Source organism: Manis javanica, chromosome 6 (assembly GCF_040802235.1).
Source record: "Manis javanica isolate MJ-LG chromosome 6, MJ_LKY, whole genome shotgun sequence".
Taxonomy (NCBI): domain Eukaryota; kingdom Metazoa; phylum Chordata; class Mammalia; order Pholidota; family Manidae; genus Manis; species Manis javanica.
The window spans coordinates 73,016,321-73,036,731 of NC_133161.1; the positions used below are offsets into that span (position 1 = coordinate 73,016,321).

At 36.4% G+C, this 20,411-nt stretch overlaps 1 protein-coding gene across 1 annotated transcript; it reads left to right on the forward strand.

Annotated features, from left to right (window-relative positions):
* Window positions 1-19,562: 19,562 nt before the first annotated feature.
* On the forward strand, window positions 19,563-19,982 carry FAM237B (family with sequence similarity 237 member B). Its single transcript, XM_037019837.1, has one exon. It carries the CDS (start codon window positions 19,563-19,565, stop codon window positions 19,980-19,982), a length of 420 nt encoding a protein of 139 aa, XP_036875732.1.
* Window positions 19,983-20,411: the final 429 nt, after the last annotated feature.

Here is a 20,411-nt window from a genome sequence, read left to right on the forward strand (position 1 = left end):
GAAACTGGATTATTGTCTAACCCCATACACAAATGTAAACTCAAAATGGATCAAAGACCTGAATGTAAGTCATGAAACTATAAAACTCTTAGAAAAAAGCATAGGCAAAAATCTCTTGGACATAAACATGAGCAACTTCTTCATGAACATATCTCCCTGGCAAGGCAAACAAAAGCAAAAATGAACAAGTTGGACTATATCAAACTAAAAAGCTTCTGTAGAGCAAAGGACACCATTAGTAGAACAAAAAGGCATCCTACAGTATTGGAGAATATATTCATAAATGACATATCTGACAAGGGGTTGGCATCCAAAATATATAAAGAGCTCACACACCTCAACAAACAAAAAGCAAATAAGCCAATTAAAAAATGGGCAGAGGAGCTGAACAGACGGTTCTCCAAAGAGGAAATTCAGATGGCCAACAGGCATATGCAAAGATGCTCCACATTGCTAATCATCAGGTAAATACAAATTAAAACCACAATGAGATATCACCTCACACCAGTTAGGATAGCCAACATCCAAAAGACAAACAAGCAAATGTTGGTGAAGATGTGCAGAAAGGGGAACCCTCCTACACTGCTGGTAGGAATGTAAAATTAGTTCAGCCATTGTGGAAAGCAGTATGGAGGTTCCTCAAAAAACTCAAAATAGAAATATCATTTCACCCAGGAATTCCACTCCTAGGAATTTACCCCAAGAATACAGGAACCCAGTTTCAAAAAGACATATGCACCCCTATGTTTATTGCAGCACTATTTACAATAGCCAAGAAATGGAAGTGACCTAAGTGTCCATCAGAAGATGAATGGATAAAGCAGTGGTACATATACACTGTGGACTATTATTCAGGCATAAGAAGAAGAAAAATCATACCATTTGCAACAACATGGATGGAGCTAGAGGGTATTATGCTCAGTGAAATAAGCCAGGCTGAGAAAGACAAGTATCAAATGATTTCACTCATCTGTGGAGTATAAGAACAAAGAAAACACTGAAGGGACAAAACAGCAGCAGACTCACAGAACCCAAGAATGGACTAACAGTTACCAAAGGGAAAGGGACTGGGGAGGATGGGTGGGAAGGGAGGGATAAGGGGGGGAAAAGGGGCATTATAATTAGCACACATAATGTAGGGGGTAGGGCAATGGAAAGGCAGTACAGCACAGAGAAGACAAGTAGTGATTCTATAGCATCTTGCTATGCTGATGGACAGTGACTGTAATGGGGTATGTGGTGGAGACTTGGTAATGGGGGGGATCTAGTAACCAAAATATTGTACATTAATGATACCAAAATTTAAAAAATTAAAAAAAAAGAAACCACTGATCACTATAACAAATATAATAATAATGAAAAAGTTTCAAGTATTGCAATAATTACCAAAATGTGTTACAGAGACACAAAGTGACCAGATTCTGATAGACTTGCTGGACACAGGATTGTCACAAAGCTTTAATTTGTAAAAAAAAAAAAAAAATCAGTATCTGCAAAGTGCAGTTAAGGAAAGCACAATAAAATGGAGTATGCCTGTACTTTCAGTTTTTATCTCTAATTTTATAATGAATAAAAGGCCCCACCTTCTACTAAAAGAATTTCAAGCCTTAGTGTGGGAGATCCTCCACTGGGGGAAATATGTGGAAGCAGAGGAGGCTTCTTGGAGTCCTTAATATAGCAGAAGGTGGCAGCTTACATTGCTTTTATAAGATTCAAACTAACATTAAGTATTTTATTGATTCTACGATCTAACTGTTATCAGAGTTCACTTATTTTCTTATATGAAAAAAGTAATATAACCCAAACATCTTGTTCACTGTAATTCTTTATCCATATGATTTCCAAAGGTGTTTTTTTCTCAGCATGACTGCTATAGCATCACAGAACCCAAGCCATCATATCCACATTCCAGATGGGAACATTTATAAAGTTTCTCTCTTGGAAGTTCCAACTACTTGGATGTCTACATCTTATACTTTTTAATATTTCTAAACAGGGATCCATCTGGCTCAGAACTTGGACTCAGTATATACTCTCTGAATATTTTATTAATTAATTTGTTTAGTAAAGACAATTGCTATCTTCTGTAACACATGAATCTCCTGAAGTGAGTCATATAGTTATTCTCACTCATTAGCTTTATAATCCCCAAAAGCAGCATCAGATACTCTTTTAGTTTCATGCTATTCAACATACTCTGAGTACTATTATAAATTGGGGTCATACACTCTATGATTAAATCAAATTCTCCTAGATAATAAAGGTAAATGGATTGAACAAATGGAAACCATATATCTGCTTAACTCTTCATCTCTCTAAGTTAAAATGTAGTGTTGTCTAAGTGAGGGTCCCAAACCATGAAATTATTGTCCTGAAACAAAACCTATGTGAAGAAAAAAAGAGTAGGTATATCTATTGCCTTTCTTCCTAAGGATTTACAGTTTGTTTGTTCATTAGTGTAATAATTGCTGAGTTTCTAATTTATCCCACACACTCAGTTATGTGTTGGGACACTGCTATTGTTACTGGAATAACTAAGTAAGAATAGGTAAGCAGACTAATTACATTAGTGAAAGAAAGAGGTAAATTTAATATTTCTGATACCTGAATTCATAGGAAGTGGAGAAAACTCTTTCTAATTAAACATGATGCTGCTTTGCCCTTAGTGCACCCTGTTTTTAATTTGAAGAGTATCATTGAAAGGTTATATTCTTAGAAATATTTATAAAAATCCTAAGAATTAGTTGAGTCATGTTTTTAAAACCCCCATTGTTAACCACTTGTAGTAGATGAATAAAAATATCTTAAGGGGCTTCTACTACACTGTGAGTCATTGATTGCTGTCTTTTTTATACTCTCTTTTAATCATCTACAGGCATCAGAGAGGCAGTGGAATTATCAGAAGGGCCTTTGATAATGATGCTTCCTGCTTGTCCAAAACAAAGGTGCTCATACAACAGGAAAGTCAGTCATGTATTCAGGATTCTCATTTACCTAATAACCCATTTTCTTTATTGGCTGTTACTGATATTTGATAAAGCAGTAACTACTTAGAGTAAAATAGAATTCTTGGATAATTTGAATAATAATTCAAAATAAGGAAATGAATGTAAAGCAATAATTACAGTAAATAGAATTATTGGATAATTTAAATAATAACTCAAAATAAGGAAATGAATATTTATATTAGCATATTTGTGTATCTTTAAAGTATTACTACCACATCATAAGTTAATCGGCTAAAACATGCTCCTCTAGAAGGAGGTGTAAAAATAGGCAAGTCATTGTCCTACACATGTGTGTTATCTGTCACTCCATACATTGTAGGCTACAACTTTGAAATGTAATAACATTTGTGTACATTGCACCCGTTATATGCCCTACAACACATGGCAGAAAGTACACTCTAACAAGGTTCAGAACACATAACTTATTAGAGGACATGGTTGTATAAGCAGATATGAAGTTTTTTGAGAACTTATTTTAAGAGTTATATATAAAACATAAAAAATATGTAGTTTTAAAAATCTTTCTTAAGGATTATAGGCATTTAAAAAATTGGACCTGTAATGATTCTATTTGGGCTTTAATTAATTTGTTCATTCAATATAACTCTTGTAACAGCATCAAATCTCTCATTTGGTTACTGCAAAGCTCCCCAAAACTTAGGTTTTATTTCTCATATCTAGTTCCTTAACTCTCATTCAATCTTCAACCCACTAGAGCTTTACTTCTGTTCTTAGAATTTCACTAAAATTGTGCTTGCTAGAACCTTTTCTCAATCCATATTTTATTTGTACTGGAAGTATCTATTAGTGAGGCAATTAGAGTTATGAGGTATCTTCCCATTTTTGTTGACTTAAGTGAATGGTAACAGACAGGAGAGAAAAAAATGAAGATATCAAAATTAATATAATCTATAGCTTTTGGTTTTATATAATCCTTTTATGTAAGAAAAATTAGGTTTAAACCTAGTATGTAGCAAAATTGAGGGGGAAAAGCCCACAAAGTTTATATTATACCTAAGCATTACCCTCCCCCCAGCCTAATGGAGTGCTAAGAACATTTCTTGTAAGTAAAAGAGATGGTGGTAATTGAACAAGGAAAGATGAGTCTATAGCTAGAAACAGCAAAGAAGAAGTTGTTTATTCTAGGGAGCCTTAGAGGGTGGAGTTGGTAGAAGGTTTATGTGTGAGTAATTTCTTAAATTACCTTTACAATGAACAAGTCCCATGCATTAGACCTAAAATGAAGTACATTTTTTACTTCCCATTATCTATTTAATCTTTTCAATGGTGGGAGTTCTCCCCCATTATTAAATTAGAGTTCCAAGATTTTCTACTCTTTCTTAGATTATAAGCATTTTGTGTTTAGAGGCCCAAAACACTGTCTGAACTCAGAAATTAGAGTGTTGATTCTTATATAATAACCATAATTCTGCATTTAACTTAAAATTACATATTTTCCCCTCTTTCAGCTAGTGCTGATTTTAGGTGCCATCTTGCTAACCATGGCTGCAGGCCATTCTAGATTTAGACATGGGAAGAAAAAGAAAAAGATAAGAATATTCTTACTTGAACTTGTCTTTGGTGGGCTAGATTTGGGTTTCTCGGATTGGCAGATACTTAGGGCTGACTCTCATGGGTATTTTTGTGGGTACTTTGAAGTGTGTCATCACTGGGGCTTCTGATCTCTGGTTCCTTAGTACATAAATCTCTGTTTGAATGCTCTCTCCACCCTTGGATACCTCCAGAAATCTGGGGACCACTAGATCCTATCCTTTGGATGGGAGACCCTTGATCCCTTTTGGTTGGCCCTAGTAGATGGAATTCAAGGTGAGCTCTTCTTCATACACAAACCCCCTCCAAGCATTGGAAAACCCTCATGTAGACTTTACCTGGGCAATTTGAGAGTGCAGGCCCATTTCCAAACAGTAGGTAATGTCCTCCCTTACCTCCAATGCAGTTGGTGAGCCAATTTCTTGACTTCTTGATTGTCTAGTCAGTCTAGTCCTTATGCCTCATCACTGCAGGGTAAGACAGTACTCCTTTTTGATGGGCTTCTTGGAAGCCCCTAAATATCCAAATAAGCATGAGAAAAGGGATCAGGCATCTCCTACTCTCTGCATTGGGGATGGAGGACCTGAGATATCCAAGATTTTTGTGATAATACCCTTTAAAATTTTTGAATTTAGGTCTGGAATCTTACTTTAGTATGAATCATCTACTTCATCTTGATGGATTAGCTATAGTTTATCATTCAATAATCTGAGATATTCCCTTTTTGAGAAATATGAAATTTGGTGCTGTAGTTGAATTTAACTACAACATGACCACATGATTTTCTATGCTTTATTGCTTCTCTGCATGATCTAAAACTCTTGCTATTTCTCAGTTCATTAATAGTTGAGTTATGTGGAGCTGAAGAAGGCATTAATGTGAGTTCTTTCTCTTAACAACTTTTCTATTATATTAACTGATATTTATTTGGGGATGATATTTCCCATCTCTTTTATCCTTTTTTATTCCTGAGATGTAAAGGAACTAAATCCTTCAAGTAATCTGTAAAGGCTGATCTTGGACTATGAGAACTGCTCTTGTATGCCATTTATTTTTGGACTCCTCTTTACCTACTGTGAAAATTGTGTCTTCAGCAGTTAGGAATGATTGCATCTCTTCATTAAGGAAATCATTTCTCACATGAAATGTCACCTTAGAAAAAGAAGTTAATATTGTCAGTCTTACCATATTAGACTTCTGACATAATTTTCTCACAGATGAAAGGTCATTTCTTTCTTTTTATCAAAGAAAAATGGTGTCATATTAGCTGATGAACATTCTTTTTGTTAAAAAATTAGATCTATGATGTAGAAGTTATTGAGAGTTCATAGAAAAATGAATAACTACATCAACTTCACATTATTTCCTTCTAAGATATTAAAGTGTTGCAACAAGAAAGCAAAGATGACTTATAAAACATTACTATCAGGCAGATACAAAAGGCTGTAGCAGAATTAGTGTTACAAGCAGACAGTACAGCAGGATCCTCGGTCCCTGTCTTCTTGTACTAAAAGAATTTAACACCGAGATTTAGGAGTATGCAAGTAAGCTGTGCACTTTATAGAGAAGTGAGGAAGTAGAAACACCTTGATAGACCAAGGTGGGCTGCTCAAGAGTCAGCCCTGAGATGAATCAGGTAGCTCCCATTACGCAGAGCGAAAATGTTTATTCCTTAGTTATGAGGTCATCTAGCATGAGTAGGGAGGGTTTCAGTAAGAACGTGCCCAGGTGGATTACGTACATACATGAATATTGCAATGTCATCTCATGTTGCTTTAGCATATAAAATCTCCATGCAAGGGTAGGAAATTTAGTATTATAATGAGGTAAAACAACTATCGGACACCAAATTTTCCTTATTCCACACTATTCATAGCGTTCTGTTATCCTGATTGAACCCTAACCGATATAATGCCTATTTATAGAAAGATTACAAGAATTAACCTTAATTATACTTAAGTGGGAAAGCTCAAAAACCCAAGATAAAAGATAGCTCTTAGACATGACAAAGAAGGAGATGTGTGTTTAGCCTAGCAGGAGAGGCCATGAAAACTACAGGGGAATCTACACCAAGGAATACCAAAGGATCTTGAATGTAGCAAGGAAATTAAAAAGGAATCCAGAAGTCTTTTCAAGTCTACCCTATATGTATTTATTTTCTCAATGAAGAAAAATTAAAAAGAGAGCTAACTCTCAGAATGTGTTCTTTTCTTTATATATATTTTTCATTTCTTTAATAACAATTTTCTCTTTCTTCTTTGCTTTCATATAATAATAAACACAAAAGAAAGGAAAAAGAAAAAGCTGGAAGGCAAGATGTTAGGAAGTGCTTAACTGTACTTTCCAGAGTTAACTTTTCAAATTCTCTTAAGAATATGATGAAACTTGTGAATGCTCTTCACCCAAAGTCCATGTAAATATACACACAAAATTTCCACTCCTAAAGGCACCCAAAGATCCTGCAAAGCCCATCCATGTAAGCACAGGGAGCTTATGGACAGCCTTCCCACCACTTCTGTAACATCATCTCTCCCCATCCACCCTCCCCTTTGTTATTAGCATCACCATTCATGTAATTAACTAATAAAGCCAAAACCTCTGAGTCAACCTTGATTCCACTCTTCCTGGCTTCTCCAATCCCTTGGTGAATCCCACTGACCTAATCTCCTAAGTATTTCCCAGTTCCAATACCATCTCTCCACCTTCACTCTTGTCCTTATTTATCATCTGCCTGGACTATATAGTAAAAGCCTCCTACTTGATATCCCTGTTTCCAGCCTTAATGTCTTTGGTCCATGCTCCACAGAATAGTAGCTTATGGGATCCTATGAAAATACAAATCAGATCATTTTATTTTCTAGCTTTAAATTCTTCAGTCTCTGCCCATTGCAATTAAAATAAAATCCAAAGAGTTAAGGTCCCACATAACTTGGCCCCTGACAATTTGTTTATGATGCTCTCTTGAACACATTAAACATATACCCAAACTAAGGCCCTTTTGCTGGGTGTTCCCCCTGATTGGCATGTTTTAACACAGCTAACTCTTAGCCAGTTCTTTCTTATCATTTTAGTCCCAGTTGAAATGTCATCTCTTCAGTGATCTCTTGCAGAACCACCACATCTAAGATAGCACCACCTCCCAGTCATCTTTTATTATCTTTGTAACACTTGTCACTATCTGCAACAATCCCTTTTTTTGTTTACTTGTTTATTAATTGCCTCCCTCATCTAGGGCCTTGTCTTAATTATTTACCACTATAACTCCAAAACCTAGCTCAGCACCTGACAAGAAGTACTCATCAAATACCTGTTGAATGTGTGTGTGATGATTCTCCTTTACAAAAAAATTATGAAATTAGCTGAAGTTGCTGCAGTTATATTCCTAGTTTTTATTATGTACTATATGCTTATAGAAACATTTATAATGAAGATTATATTGCCTGTCTGGATTATAATGTGAATCTGGCTTGCATAGGATCACAGTGATTAGAAATAATAATAATCCATATTTCCCTTTTCCAACTGCTCTCTCAATGCCTGCTGTACCAACATACCTTTTCTTTTTTTTTGTAACTGCCCCCATCAGGAAGCTGGCCCATCATTATAGTAAACAACTAAATCTCTGAACCATGAAGCTTTCCTTTGGCTTCTCTACCCTTAAATTCACCATGGTGTTGCCTGACCCACATTAATCTCCAATTATTCATGCTTTATTTTTACTGGCTGTATTTAGGAAGATGTCCAACCCACTTTGGGTCTCCTAAATGGTATAGATAACAACCCCTCTGTCCCCACAAAAAAAAAATTGCTGTAGGGGGCCAAATGTGCATTTTACTTTGTGATTCTAGGTAAAGATAAGACACAGGTTTACAAAAGTTGTATTCATCTTATGTTAGTCTTTTGACTTTGCAGACCAGTTTTTCTTTATGCTTGGAATATTTCTGTTTTGATGGACCTAGTTTTTCAGTATTTTGCATTTTTCCTCCTTCTTTCTGTGGATTCTGGTATAGGGCCCGCTCTTGCTCCTGCATCATGGACTTACACGAGGGAAGCCGCATTCCTCAGAGTATAGAGGCTTCGCTTCCCAGAGTTCTGGTTGGTACATTTTATTTTCAACCCTTACAGTTCTAAGAAGATTTAGCAGCAAAGTGTGGCTCTAGAAGACTATTTTATTCTTGTACAATATTTGTACTCTCTTAGACATTTTCTCAGTTAATTCCACTTACTTCTCATTAGTGCTCGTTTTTAATGAACATAAATGTTTCAACCGTATTTCATAAATGAGTCTGCCCTGAACTATATACTCTATTATGTTGGTAGATAATCCAGATCTCCAATTTTTCTTAAATAAAGTTATAAAGATTCATTTCTTTCATACTGAACCTTAGATTGAGTTGAATTTTCCAACAGAAAGAAAATTTCATGACTGTGGAAAAGGTGGAGATGGAGCACCAAGCTCTGTCGGGGAAGGACTTGTTGGCTCACCTTCTGACTGTGCTGTCAACAAACAGCCTTTAGCTTAGGCCTCTTCAAGGATAGTCTCAAATGCAAGAAGCCATTTTGCCCAAGGTTGCCTCCATCTGGGGGTGGCCTTCCAATGACTAACAGAGGAGACAACATAAGGGCTGACTGATTTGACCCAATGTGGACAACTCTGATGGACCATTTCAGCTTCAGCATTCCCAGTGGTGTTCACTGAGGATCTCATAAGGAATGTATCACAGCTCATTGCCTCCCTTGGTGCAGTCCTGCTTCCTTCCACTCCACTCTGGAGGTATCGATCCCAAAAGCACTCCCTAACAAACATCCTGCCCCCAAAGGGCTATCATAGAACCTGCTTCTTGGGGAAGCCATCTGTCAAAATCATCCTTAAGTCATTGTTGGAAAGAAATATAAAGCCTAAATTTTTCTTCAAACTCTAGAAATTATTGTTATTTTGTACAAGTAGAACATTAAAAATTTAGCAATGTAGATCTTTGTTTTCAAAACATCAGCTTACTTTTATATTATTTTGAATATTTTTCTTATAAATGTTTTTTCCTTTAAAAATTAAGCATTCCTCTTATTGTTTGAAGATCTTACGGTATAAGAACATAAATTTACCAAGACATTAATTGCAAATAGCTCAGATGTTTGCTTTTATCTTAATAATATTTTCTTCAATAAAGCATTAATGCATAGTCTATGAGAAAATATGGATAAAATTTTTAAATGCTTTAATATGAATTAAAGGTGTTGAGAATTTATTTTTAAATCACTTTTTTCTCAGTGCAAAGAAATACTGGCTCAAAATAATACAGGCAAAAGAAAAAAAACCACCCTAAGTTCTTTCATCCAGAGAAGTAATTATTGTTTGTTTTGTGTATATTATGTTAGCTTTTGAAATAAACATTTGTGTCAGAATACCTGTTTACATATGGTATAAGTGCTACTTTCAAACACTTTTTAAATATTTAGTAAATCATGTCTTTTAGGAACTTCAATTTTCAGTACTTTGCTAGCAAAGTCCTTAAAAAGTAAAAAAGAGTCATAACATTTAAAGAAATGTTTTATAATACAGAATTTTTACAAACTCTGATTGGTTGTCACTCTGATGAACTATAACTAGTGATATTTATTACATTTAAGGAAATTGCCTGATGACCTCTATTTTAGTACCACAACTCAACTCTCATGGTAACAAACTTCAATTCTAATAAATTCCTCATAAACAAGAAAATATCTCCTTAGGTCTCTGGATTTTTTAACTTACAAAATGAGGACCACAGAAGCGTTCTGACATGAGTTGCTCTTGTCAGACTGACCTTCCTCCATATAATGGGATAAACTCTGAGGGAAAGGTAATGAACAGAGACCTGAAGGCATTGGGGAAACACCAGAAGTAAGCATATTCTGGAAGGCAGTTGGAATTTGTAAGAAGGGAGGCTGACTCTTTTTTTACAGTTTCTAGCCTAAGGGCAGGCCAAAGTCTGCTCCCCGCAGGTTGACTAAAATTCTGATACAAAATGTGGTGTTGAAGAGTAAGAGGACAGAGTTTGGGATAAGTACAGTTGCTGGAAAGTAGGGGAGGGGAAAAGCCAACGAAGGAGGGACCCAGAGAATGAATTTCTCAAACTCTTTTTATAAATCTCTTGCTGACCCCTAAACAATGCCTGAAAAGGACAAACTTTAGGCAGCCAAGCCTAGTATTTGAGCTGCTGCATGAAAGACAGCCCAGTCAAGTCAACTGTATGCTAAACCAAACTGAACCATGCCAAGAAACAAAAACCCTAACATTCTTTGGGAAAGTATTACAGACTCCAAGGTCTTTGGAAAATAGTCTTTTACACTATCAAGGATACAATCTAAAATTACTTAGTAAACCAAAAAACATGAAAATGTGACTAATTTCTTACAGAAAAGACAATCAACAGAGATCAATCCAGAGATGACGCAGATGTTAGAATTAGCGGACAAAGATTTAAGCAGTTGCTATAAACATATTAAAGGACATAAAAGAAACTATGTACACCATTAATGAACTACAGGAAATCTAGCAGAGAAATAGGAACTATAAAAGAAAAAACAAATGGAAGTTCCAGGGCTAAAAAACAATCTAATAACTGAAATAAAAATTCACCAAATGGACCTAACAGCCGAATGCAGATGATGAAAGATAGAGTCAGCAAACTTGAAGATAAATCAATAGGAATTACCTAACCTGAGGAACACAGAGAAATAATATTTAAATAAAAATAACAAGCTTCAGGAACCATATCAATAAGTCTAAGACTGTAATTAGAATCCCAAAAAGAGATGAGACAGAAAAATGGGCAGAAACAATGTCTAAGGAAAACATGGCTGAATATTTCCAGTATTTTGTGAAAGATATAAATTTACACTTCAAGAAGCTCAACAAATTCCAAATGGTATAAATACAAGAAAGCCACACCATTGTATAATAAAAAATTTGCTGGCCTTTTTCCTGGTTCCTGAGAGATAACTTTTAAATCATCAGAATTTCTTGGAGCGATAGGAATGTCTTTGTTATTCATGGTGGGCCTGTAGATGTCTCAGGATGTGGACTGGTACACCAGAAATACCAACCATGTCACTAGAGGGTTGGAGCTTTGAGGTGGATGATATGAGGCTAACTTCTAGAGAGGGCAGGCTGGGCTGTAGATTGAGTTTAATCACATAGCCAATGATTCAGTCAGCCATACCTACATAATGAAAACTCCAGTAAAACTCTGGGCACTGAGGTGAACTTCATTTATTGGTAATTGTTTATCAGTGTACCTGGCAGGTGTTTTGAGGACACAAAATCTTTGCATTTGGTACCTAGACTTCACTCCATGGAGCTCTTCACTTGGGTAGTCCTGATAATAAAGCTATAATTATAAATATAGTGCTTTTGAGTGCTGTAAGTCATTCTTGTGAATTGTAGAACCTTAGGGGATAGTGGAAATACCTGAATTTGTAACCATTTGATCAGAAGCATGTGTGACTTGGGAACCCTGGACCTTGCAGCTGTTTTCTGAAGTGAGAGCAGAAGTGTGTCCTTAACTTGTGAACTTTGACTTAATTCTGAGTATTTTGTATCAGAGTTGCATTGCACACACCTAGGCACATTATCATCAAATTTCAGACAATTAAAAATATTTTGAAAACTGTCAAAGAGCAATGACACATTGCATACAGGGGAAGAATAATTTGAAAGACTGAGTACTCATCAGAAAAATAATGGAGACCAGAAGACAGTGGAACAACATCATTAAAGTGCTGGAGGAAAGGAGGGAACAAAACCATATCAACATAGAAATCTACATCCAGTGAAAGTGACATTCTAAGAAAAATGGTAAATAAAATACATTTTCAGATAAAGAAAACAAAGAGTATGTTGACAGTGGGCATGTACTACTAGAAATACTAGGGAAGTTCTTCATGTTAAAGAAAAATAAAAACATGGAAATTCATATCTGGAGGTGAATGAGCATTGGAAAATATAACATTGTATCATGGTTATTATAAGGTATGTAGTTATAATGCATTTGACAACTTTAGCAAGAAGGATACAAGGGTGAGTGAATGGACTCATATACCTTGCAAGATATTTACATTTTACATCAATTGATTCAATATTAACCCTAAGTAATCTGTGAAAAGTTAAGGAGTATATTGTGATCCTTAAAGCAACGATTAAAAAATAATGCAGAGAGGTAAAATAAGGATCATGGAATATGTGATGTATATACACTTTCTGTGTTTCAGTTAAGCTAAAGACAAAGATAAACTAATCCAAAGGCAAGCTTTTATTTCTTGTTCTTAAATAGTGACAGCAAAATATTTTCTACTAATGGTCCTTTTTTTGAAGGGTAAGGATTAATGTCTTGTTTCAATGTATCTTCTGAACATTTTCTTTTTCTGCTAAGAGACAGTATTTTGTTTATCTTTGTCTCCTGTGTTCCTGAGGAAATAATGCCTTCTTTCCCTTCAATTAGTCAGCAGCCTATGAGCCCTTCTTTTCTCTACAGGGTACTTATTTGTTTCAACTTCATTTCCTGCCCTCTTTCTCCCTGTGGTCATTGAATCACACTTTGATAAATGCATTGTTATTAAGGTTTACTAGAGGCAGTTGCAATTGTAGATGTTTTAAATTAATGTCTTTCATTATAATGAGTCAGAAAGTCAATGAATTGAAAAATTATTTTTTGAAGGTATTTCTTATTAGTCAACATGTCCCTGCTGTGTGTAGTGCTCTTCTGAATTCTGTGGGGTATGATGATGGCAGTATTTCCTAGAGAAGTATGCTGTGTAAAGGAGAAACAGGACACACAAGAGTGACAGAAATGCAACTCAGTGATTGGAAGGTAGGAAGCATTGAGGGTGGTGGGGAATGGATGGGCTGTTGGCCTAACCAAACCAGAAAAACTTCACAGGCAACACTAGAGTTTTGAAAAATGTGCCTTGTGGGAAGTGGACAAAATTTCCTACATGGAGGGAATATTATGAATAATAAGTAGAAATCAGCTAAAAAGATTTATTTAGTACACACTGTATTACATGTCAGTCACTAGGAAAACATGGAATACAGATGATATTGTTACAAACTACTAGAGATGATTACATGTTCTCTAGGAAAAAGGCAACATATATAGATGTCAAATACAAATATAAATAGATGTCAACTAATGTAGTGAAAATGAACTCCTAATTGCAGAAGGCTGAAAGTAGAAGGGACTTTGAAGTGGATCAGGACCAACCTGACAGAGAGAAAGGGAGAGAAGCTCTACAATATATAATTCAGAGGTGAGCCTGGGGGTGATGGGAATCTGCTGGGAACAGAATGATTATGATAGGGTGGTCATGAATGTATTGCTGCTAGTGAAGATGATTTTAATAGAAGTAATGCATGGCTTAGAAAATATATTTGCTTATAGGGGTTGTTTGAGATATAATAATAAATTGGATGGATTAATTAACTTCATAAATACTATTAAATTTAAATTTGTACATGAATTTATCATAGCTATTTTAAAATATATAGTGCTTTTGAGTCTTACCACTACATTTTTTTGTTTGAAATGAAAAATCATAATTCAAGACCAATTCTCTTAGCCCTTTCTAAAGTATTTGACCTATATAGCATTCTTCTGTTTCTTAAATCCTCTGTCTTAGTCTTTTTGGGCCCCTATAATAAAATATAAGCTACTGTGCAGCTTATAAACAGCAGAAATTCCTCATAGTTCTGAAGGTTAGAAGTCCAAGATGAGGATGCCTGCATAGTTGGGTTTTAGTGAAGACCCTCTTCTGGTTGCATAAATGGTTTTATAAACTTTCATGAGGGTCCCACTCTCAAGAATTAAGCACCTTCTAAAGGCCCTACCTACTAATCACCTTTGGGGGTCAGGATTTTTGGTGGGGAACACAAACTTTCAAACCATAGCATCCTCCCATTGATTCTGAGACATTATACTACCCTGGAGCTTGTATAAACCGATTGTTCTTTCTCACCTTTTTCATTGATTGCATTTGCAGTTCATGGACCCCTGAACTTGGGCATAGTCCACCATCTTCATCTCAACTGTCTTTTATCAAAATACACTGTCAAAGCAGCAATTAATTTTCTATCAAAACAAAGACCTCTCAACTTAGTTATATGTCTAGCTAAATCTTAGCTACTCTAGAAAATCTAGAATCAATTCTAATGTGACACATCCTGAATCAAATTTATCCTCCCCACTAATTAGTTTCCTTTCCATCTTTCATATTTGTTAACGTCACCCCCATAAGCAGGCATGCTAAAAACATTAGTCCTTTGTCTTCTTTTTGCCACAAGTATTTAGAGGGGTTAATTTCCTTCTGGGGATGATTTTAATGACCTCTCACAAGTTTCAATATGCAGTATTTTTATTATCATACATTTCTAAATATTTTTAGTTGCCATTATAATTTATTTTTAAATTTATTGTTTAATAAATTTATTCTAACTTTATTGCATAAATAAATATATTTATTGTCTAAATTTCCAAACTTACGGACATTTTTGATGTACTTGATTTTAAACTTTCTGTATCATGATCATGCAACAAAATCTGAATGATAACAACTTTTGAAATTTGTTGAGACTTGCTTTATGCCCATGATATTTGTTTTATTTTCTAATGAGAGGAATGTGTTCTCCATTTATATGTTTGAAAGTTCCATATAAACCTAAATGTGTTGTCCAGATAATCTATACTTTCAGTAATTATTTGTTTTCTTGGCATGTTTGTTGAAATCTCCTTAATTTATGATAGTGAGTTTGTCCAATTTTCCCTCTACTTCTGTTAATTTTGCCTTATATATTTTGTGGCTGTGTTGTTAGCTGAATGTAAATTTAGAATATTTATATCTTCTTTCTGAATTGCATCTCTAGTCATGTAGTGTTCTGATTTCTCCTTTGTTTCTTTTATTTTGTATTAGTAAAGCTATGTCAGTTTCAAAAACAATTAACATTTTCATGGTATATTTATTTCTGTTCAAGTCTCCCTGTCCTTATTTTTTTTGTGTATCTTTTTTAAACAGCATATAACAGAATTAAAATCCAACCACATCTTTCCTTTTTTAGTTGACAAGTTCAGACCGTTTATATTTATTATAATTATTGACTTAATTCTTCCATCTTAAATGTGCTTCCTATTTGTCATTTTTCTCTGTGCTTTTTTTTCTGTTCTTGCTTTCTCAATTGAGTTCTTATTTGCCAAGCTGTTTTTCTTAATCAGTTTTTATTCTCTACCAGTTCAAAAGTTCTGTTCTCTATTTCCTTGTTTTTGGATTTTTTGGAAGTATAGGTGATACACAATATTATATTTTCAAGTATACAAGGGTAATTCGACAGTTATACGCATTATTAAATCCTCACTCCAAGTAGTGTAGTTACTGTCAACATAGAAGGATGTTACTGAACAATTGACCATGTTTTCTATGCTGTACTATCATCCCCATGACTAATTTATATTATTATTGAGATTTTTATCCCCTTCACCTATTTTACCTGCCCACCCCAAACCCTCCCCAATGGTAACCACCAGTTACTATTTCTGTCATTTAGAAATTACCCAATAAATTTTACATACATATTTAATAAGTTTACAAAGTATAGATTCAATATATATATATCTCACTTTTTACCACACATATTAGCAATTAACCATCTAAACTTACTACTCATATTTCACTTTTTAATTTTCCTGCTGTTTTTTCTCCTCCTCTTTTTTCTTACTCTTTGATTCTTCTTCTTTGTCCTCCATTCATTTCTTGAGATTTCACTTTCTTGATTACCAAACAACTTAAAAAATCACATTTATCATCATTTACTCAGGTTCTATTTGTAATGAAGCAATAGAACCTGGAAAGAAATCAGTCACATAGTGGATATTTTCTGTCACTGATTTGAGAGTAGACACCAAGAGTAGAACTTCTGAATCATTTTCAGAATAAAGAAATTATGACAGTTTTCTTCCATGGTGATTATACCACTTTTCTAAAAAAACATATGAAAGGGTTCATTTTCTTTAAAACTTGAGGACACTATACATTTCAATTTCGGTTAAGCTTTAATGAGACAAAACAGTGCATCATTTCCTTGAACCCGAGCATCTGTTCACATGTTGACTGAATATTAGGTATTACCCTTCCATGCATTGCTAGTTTATGTCCTTTGCTTATTGTATGACAGTGGTATACCCAAGTCCAAGTTAAGCTGGGCAACAGCTTTAAGAGGTGGGAAATTCCTTGGAAAGGTGGGGGTTCAAGCTTCAGAAGGAATGTTGGATGTTGGAGTAGGTAATTTTTAATGTCGCTGTTAACTTGAAAAGAGTCCATGATCAATGGTAGACTGAAACAACTGGAACCCTAGAGCAGAAGAAAATCTGGTGTGAGATGTATTTGTGTGCATCCTACCTAATCAGAGTATATGAGTCTTTTCTCAGTTCTGTTTTGTGCAACAGCTGGTCCTAAAGATGGAAGAGGCATGGAAAGGTATTGCCAGAGCAGGCTCAGTGATTAACGAGCTCCACTGATATGATGAGGAAAACAGGGTGGAGCTTTGACTAGTAGTAGGGCTGGGAGAAGTGGGATTTAGGGAGGACAGGGACTGGGAAATTGGGCTGTTGGTTTTGGCATTCACCTCACTCCATGGCTGCATTATCCTAGCCCAAGCCCAAGAAGGAGGGAAGGGTGACCTGCCTAAGGATAGTGGAGTAAAGCAACTAGCTTTGATTTGTCATCCAGCCTCATCTGATGATTGTTAGGGACTTGGGTATAGGAGAAAAGCTTAAACACAAAGATACTCCAAACTATGTGTCAAGGATGAGATTGATGGACAATATACAGACAGATATTTAGGGACTTGCCTGGAGTCTTCATTCTACTAAAGGCTAAAGAAAACTCTTACCAGAGTTAAAACAGCGTGTATTTAGGTAGAAGATAACATTGTATGTATGTGTTAGTATTAATAATTTAAATGGTGCTTAGCTAGAGGTGAGAACTCATCAGAGAGATTCAGGATTTTAACAGGGTCCATAGCCTTATTAAAGTTTTTTCCCTGAATAAAGGGAGTGGAGGCTGGGTAGGTGGAGGGAGGAGATAATTTGGGTATGTGGACTACTCCGGCGTGATGGATTTTCTAATGGAAAGACAGGAAGATAGAAGTAAGAAGGGAGAGAACTAGAAAGACCCTGAGCCTCTGACATGAAATTCGGAGGAGGGCAAAAGAGGGAGCAGCGGCCGAAGCAAGGGTGCAGGGCCCGGCGGGCCCGCTGGGTCTGAGGGCTGGGAAGGTGGGCGAGGTGAGGGCGGAGCCTCGGGAGCGCAGCCACCCACCCCCTTTGCCCCCTCACTCTGCTCCTAGAAAAGGAACACTTGCGGCCGCGGGGCTGACTCGGGAGCCCTCCGAGGCAGCAGCAGACCCCGCAGCGCCGCCCTCCGCGAGCCCGAGCCTCCCAGCCCGGAGCGCGGCGCGGCCGAGGGAGTTCGCAGGGCGCGCTCGGGCGCCTGGTGAGCGCTCTCGGCGGGTTACCGCGCCCGGATCCCACCTGTCGTCTGCCTCCGGCGGCGGGTTCGGCTGGGCAGGGGGTGGGAGCCGGAGGCTCCGGGAGCGTCCCGAGCCCGTGCTGAGACCTTTTGTCCCCGTGCAGGAGCCCCCCGCGTTCCCTGAGCGAGCGCAGCGCACCGAGGATACCGCGCCGGGACGCGCTCCTTGGCCGAGGCCGAGAGGTACTTTATTCCCGCTCGGGCTCCCTCTTCGGCGGCCGGGAGATCCGACCTGGGAGGAGGGCACTGGTTCGGGAGCGTAACCAGAAATTCTTGGGGAAGAAGATTTTCCCGACCTATCCTGTCCCTGCCTTTTAGAACTTGTACCATAAATTAGCCACTGTCAGTTCAATTTAGGTAATCTACACAATTTTCGACGATGTGAAAGGACCTGAATAACCTAAGTTTAAATTTGTTTTTCTCTTTATCCTAACTTTTTTTGGGGGAGGTGGCCGACGCTGGTATATGGGAAAGGAGGTGGTGAGTCCTGTCTTTTGGATCTGCCCTTCTCACTCCATTTCTGGATGTCAACGTTGTGCTGGGGACATTGCCACTGCCAGCATGTTACAGCAATTCGTGGCAATTCAAAGGCACTTTCGTCCTTGACTTGCACCTTTATGCACTGGCAATTTACTCAGCGATCAATTTGGCAGGGAACCTTGTGCAAAAAACCATAAAAAAAACAACATTTTGCTGAATGCCATTGGCCTTGCACCATGTCTTATTAGCTTGTAACACCATTTGTGTCTTCATGCTCTTTCATATTAATTTTCTCCTACCAGCTCCTGAACAACCTGAGAGAAGCCAGGAATCCACCAGACAACAGTACCTAACAAATATTTTTCAATGAATTAAAATGGAAGCATTAGTAACTTTGAAACTTAGAACAGTGCTTGAGCATCCAACACCATTTGGGTTAATAGATCGGTAACATCGTAATCAAAAAACAAAACCAACCTTTTTCTTCACAGTTACACATAGAATGGGCTGCATTTTGATCCACTTAGTTGCAATGTGTTGTGGTAGCAGTGTTGGGTAGGTAGGCCACAGAGACTGAGAACTTGCTGAGCCATATCACTGAGAAATTTTTTCTAATCTGTAAAGGGAAAAGGTTGGAGCACATGCTTTTAAAGGTTTCTTCCAGCTGTGAAGTCTGTGATGAAATGAATCTATCACATCTTCATAAACATGTGTTTATTGGATTTCTGTGGCTGGAAGAGTGTTTATCAGAATGCTGGTAAATAAGTTGTAATTGTAATATCCTTTCAAAGGAAAGTCTGAGAATAGGCAACAGAGGAAAACCAACAAATGCATAATGGGCAAATTTGCCTTGATAAAAAAAAATGCATGTATGTTTAATTTTTTAGGTTAAACAGATCATTGAATAATTGCATAATTTTCTTTTGAAATTAAAAATATACCCCCCTCGTTTTTTTCCCCACATAGAATATGGGTTTTGCCACAAGAAGATGGTTCTATCTACCATTGGGCTGCATGATGCTGATCAATCTGATTAATGCTGACTTTGAGTTTCAAAAGGGGGTGCTTGCCAGTGTCAGCCCAGGGATCATGGAAGACATTGATCTCCAGTGCTGGAACACTTGTTCTTTAACACTGATAGACCTCAAGGAGCTCAAGATAGAGCGCAGTGTGGATGCTTTCTGGAATTTCATGTTGTTCTTACAAAAATCCCAGTGGCCTAGACATTATAATGTTTTCTTAAGCATAGCTCAGGATTTCTGGGACATGTATGTAGACTGCTTGCTTTCAAGATCTCATGGAATGGGCAGAAGACAGGTGATGCCTACCAAGTATAATTCTCCACAGAAGATAACAGGAGGTAATTTAAATGTGTACTTAAGAGAATAGTTTAATTTTGTTAAAAATTCAATGTTTAATTCTTCTAATTTTTCAAGTGTATTCAACAAGCTAGCAAATTTGCTATATGTTTTCCTAATATGATCAGCTTTGATTTTCATTTTTACTGATTTTATAGTATTTGACAACCATTGGAGCTTTGATGTACAAACACTTGATTCTAAATGATCTTGGGATATAATACATTTTAGCAGATTGCTAAAATTATCTTATTTTTTCCCCATGAATAGTTCATAAGAAAACCATTTTGCACTATAATTTAATAAATTTCTTTAAATTTTTTTTTAAACATTGGAGATGTATTTAGGTTTTTGAAATTAAGTTTTTCAATAGGGCTGTTTAAAAGGAGGGAATCTTAATAGTCATTTAAGAATAAATATTAAATTTCTCTTGTCTAACCTTACAGGACTGGATTTTATA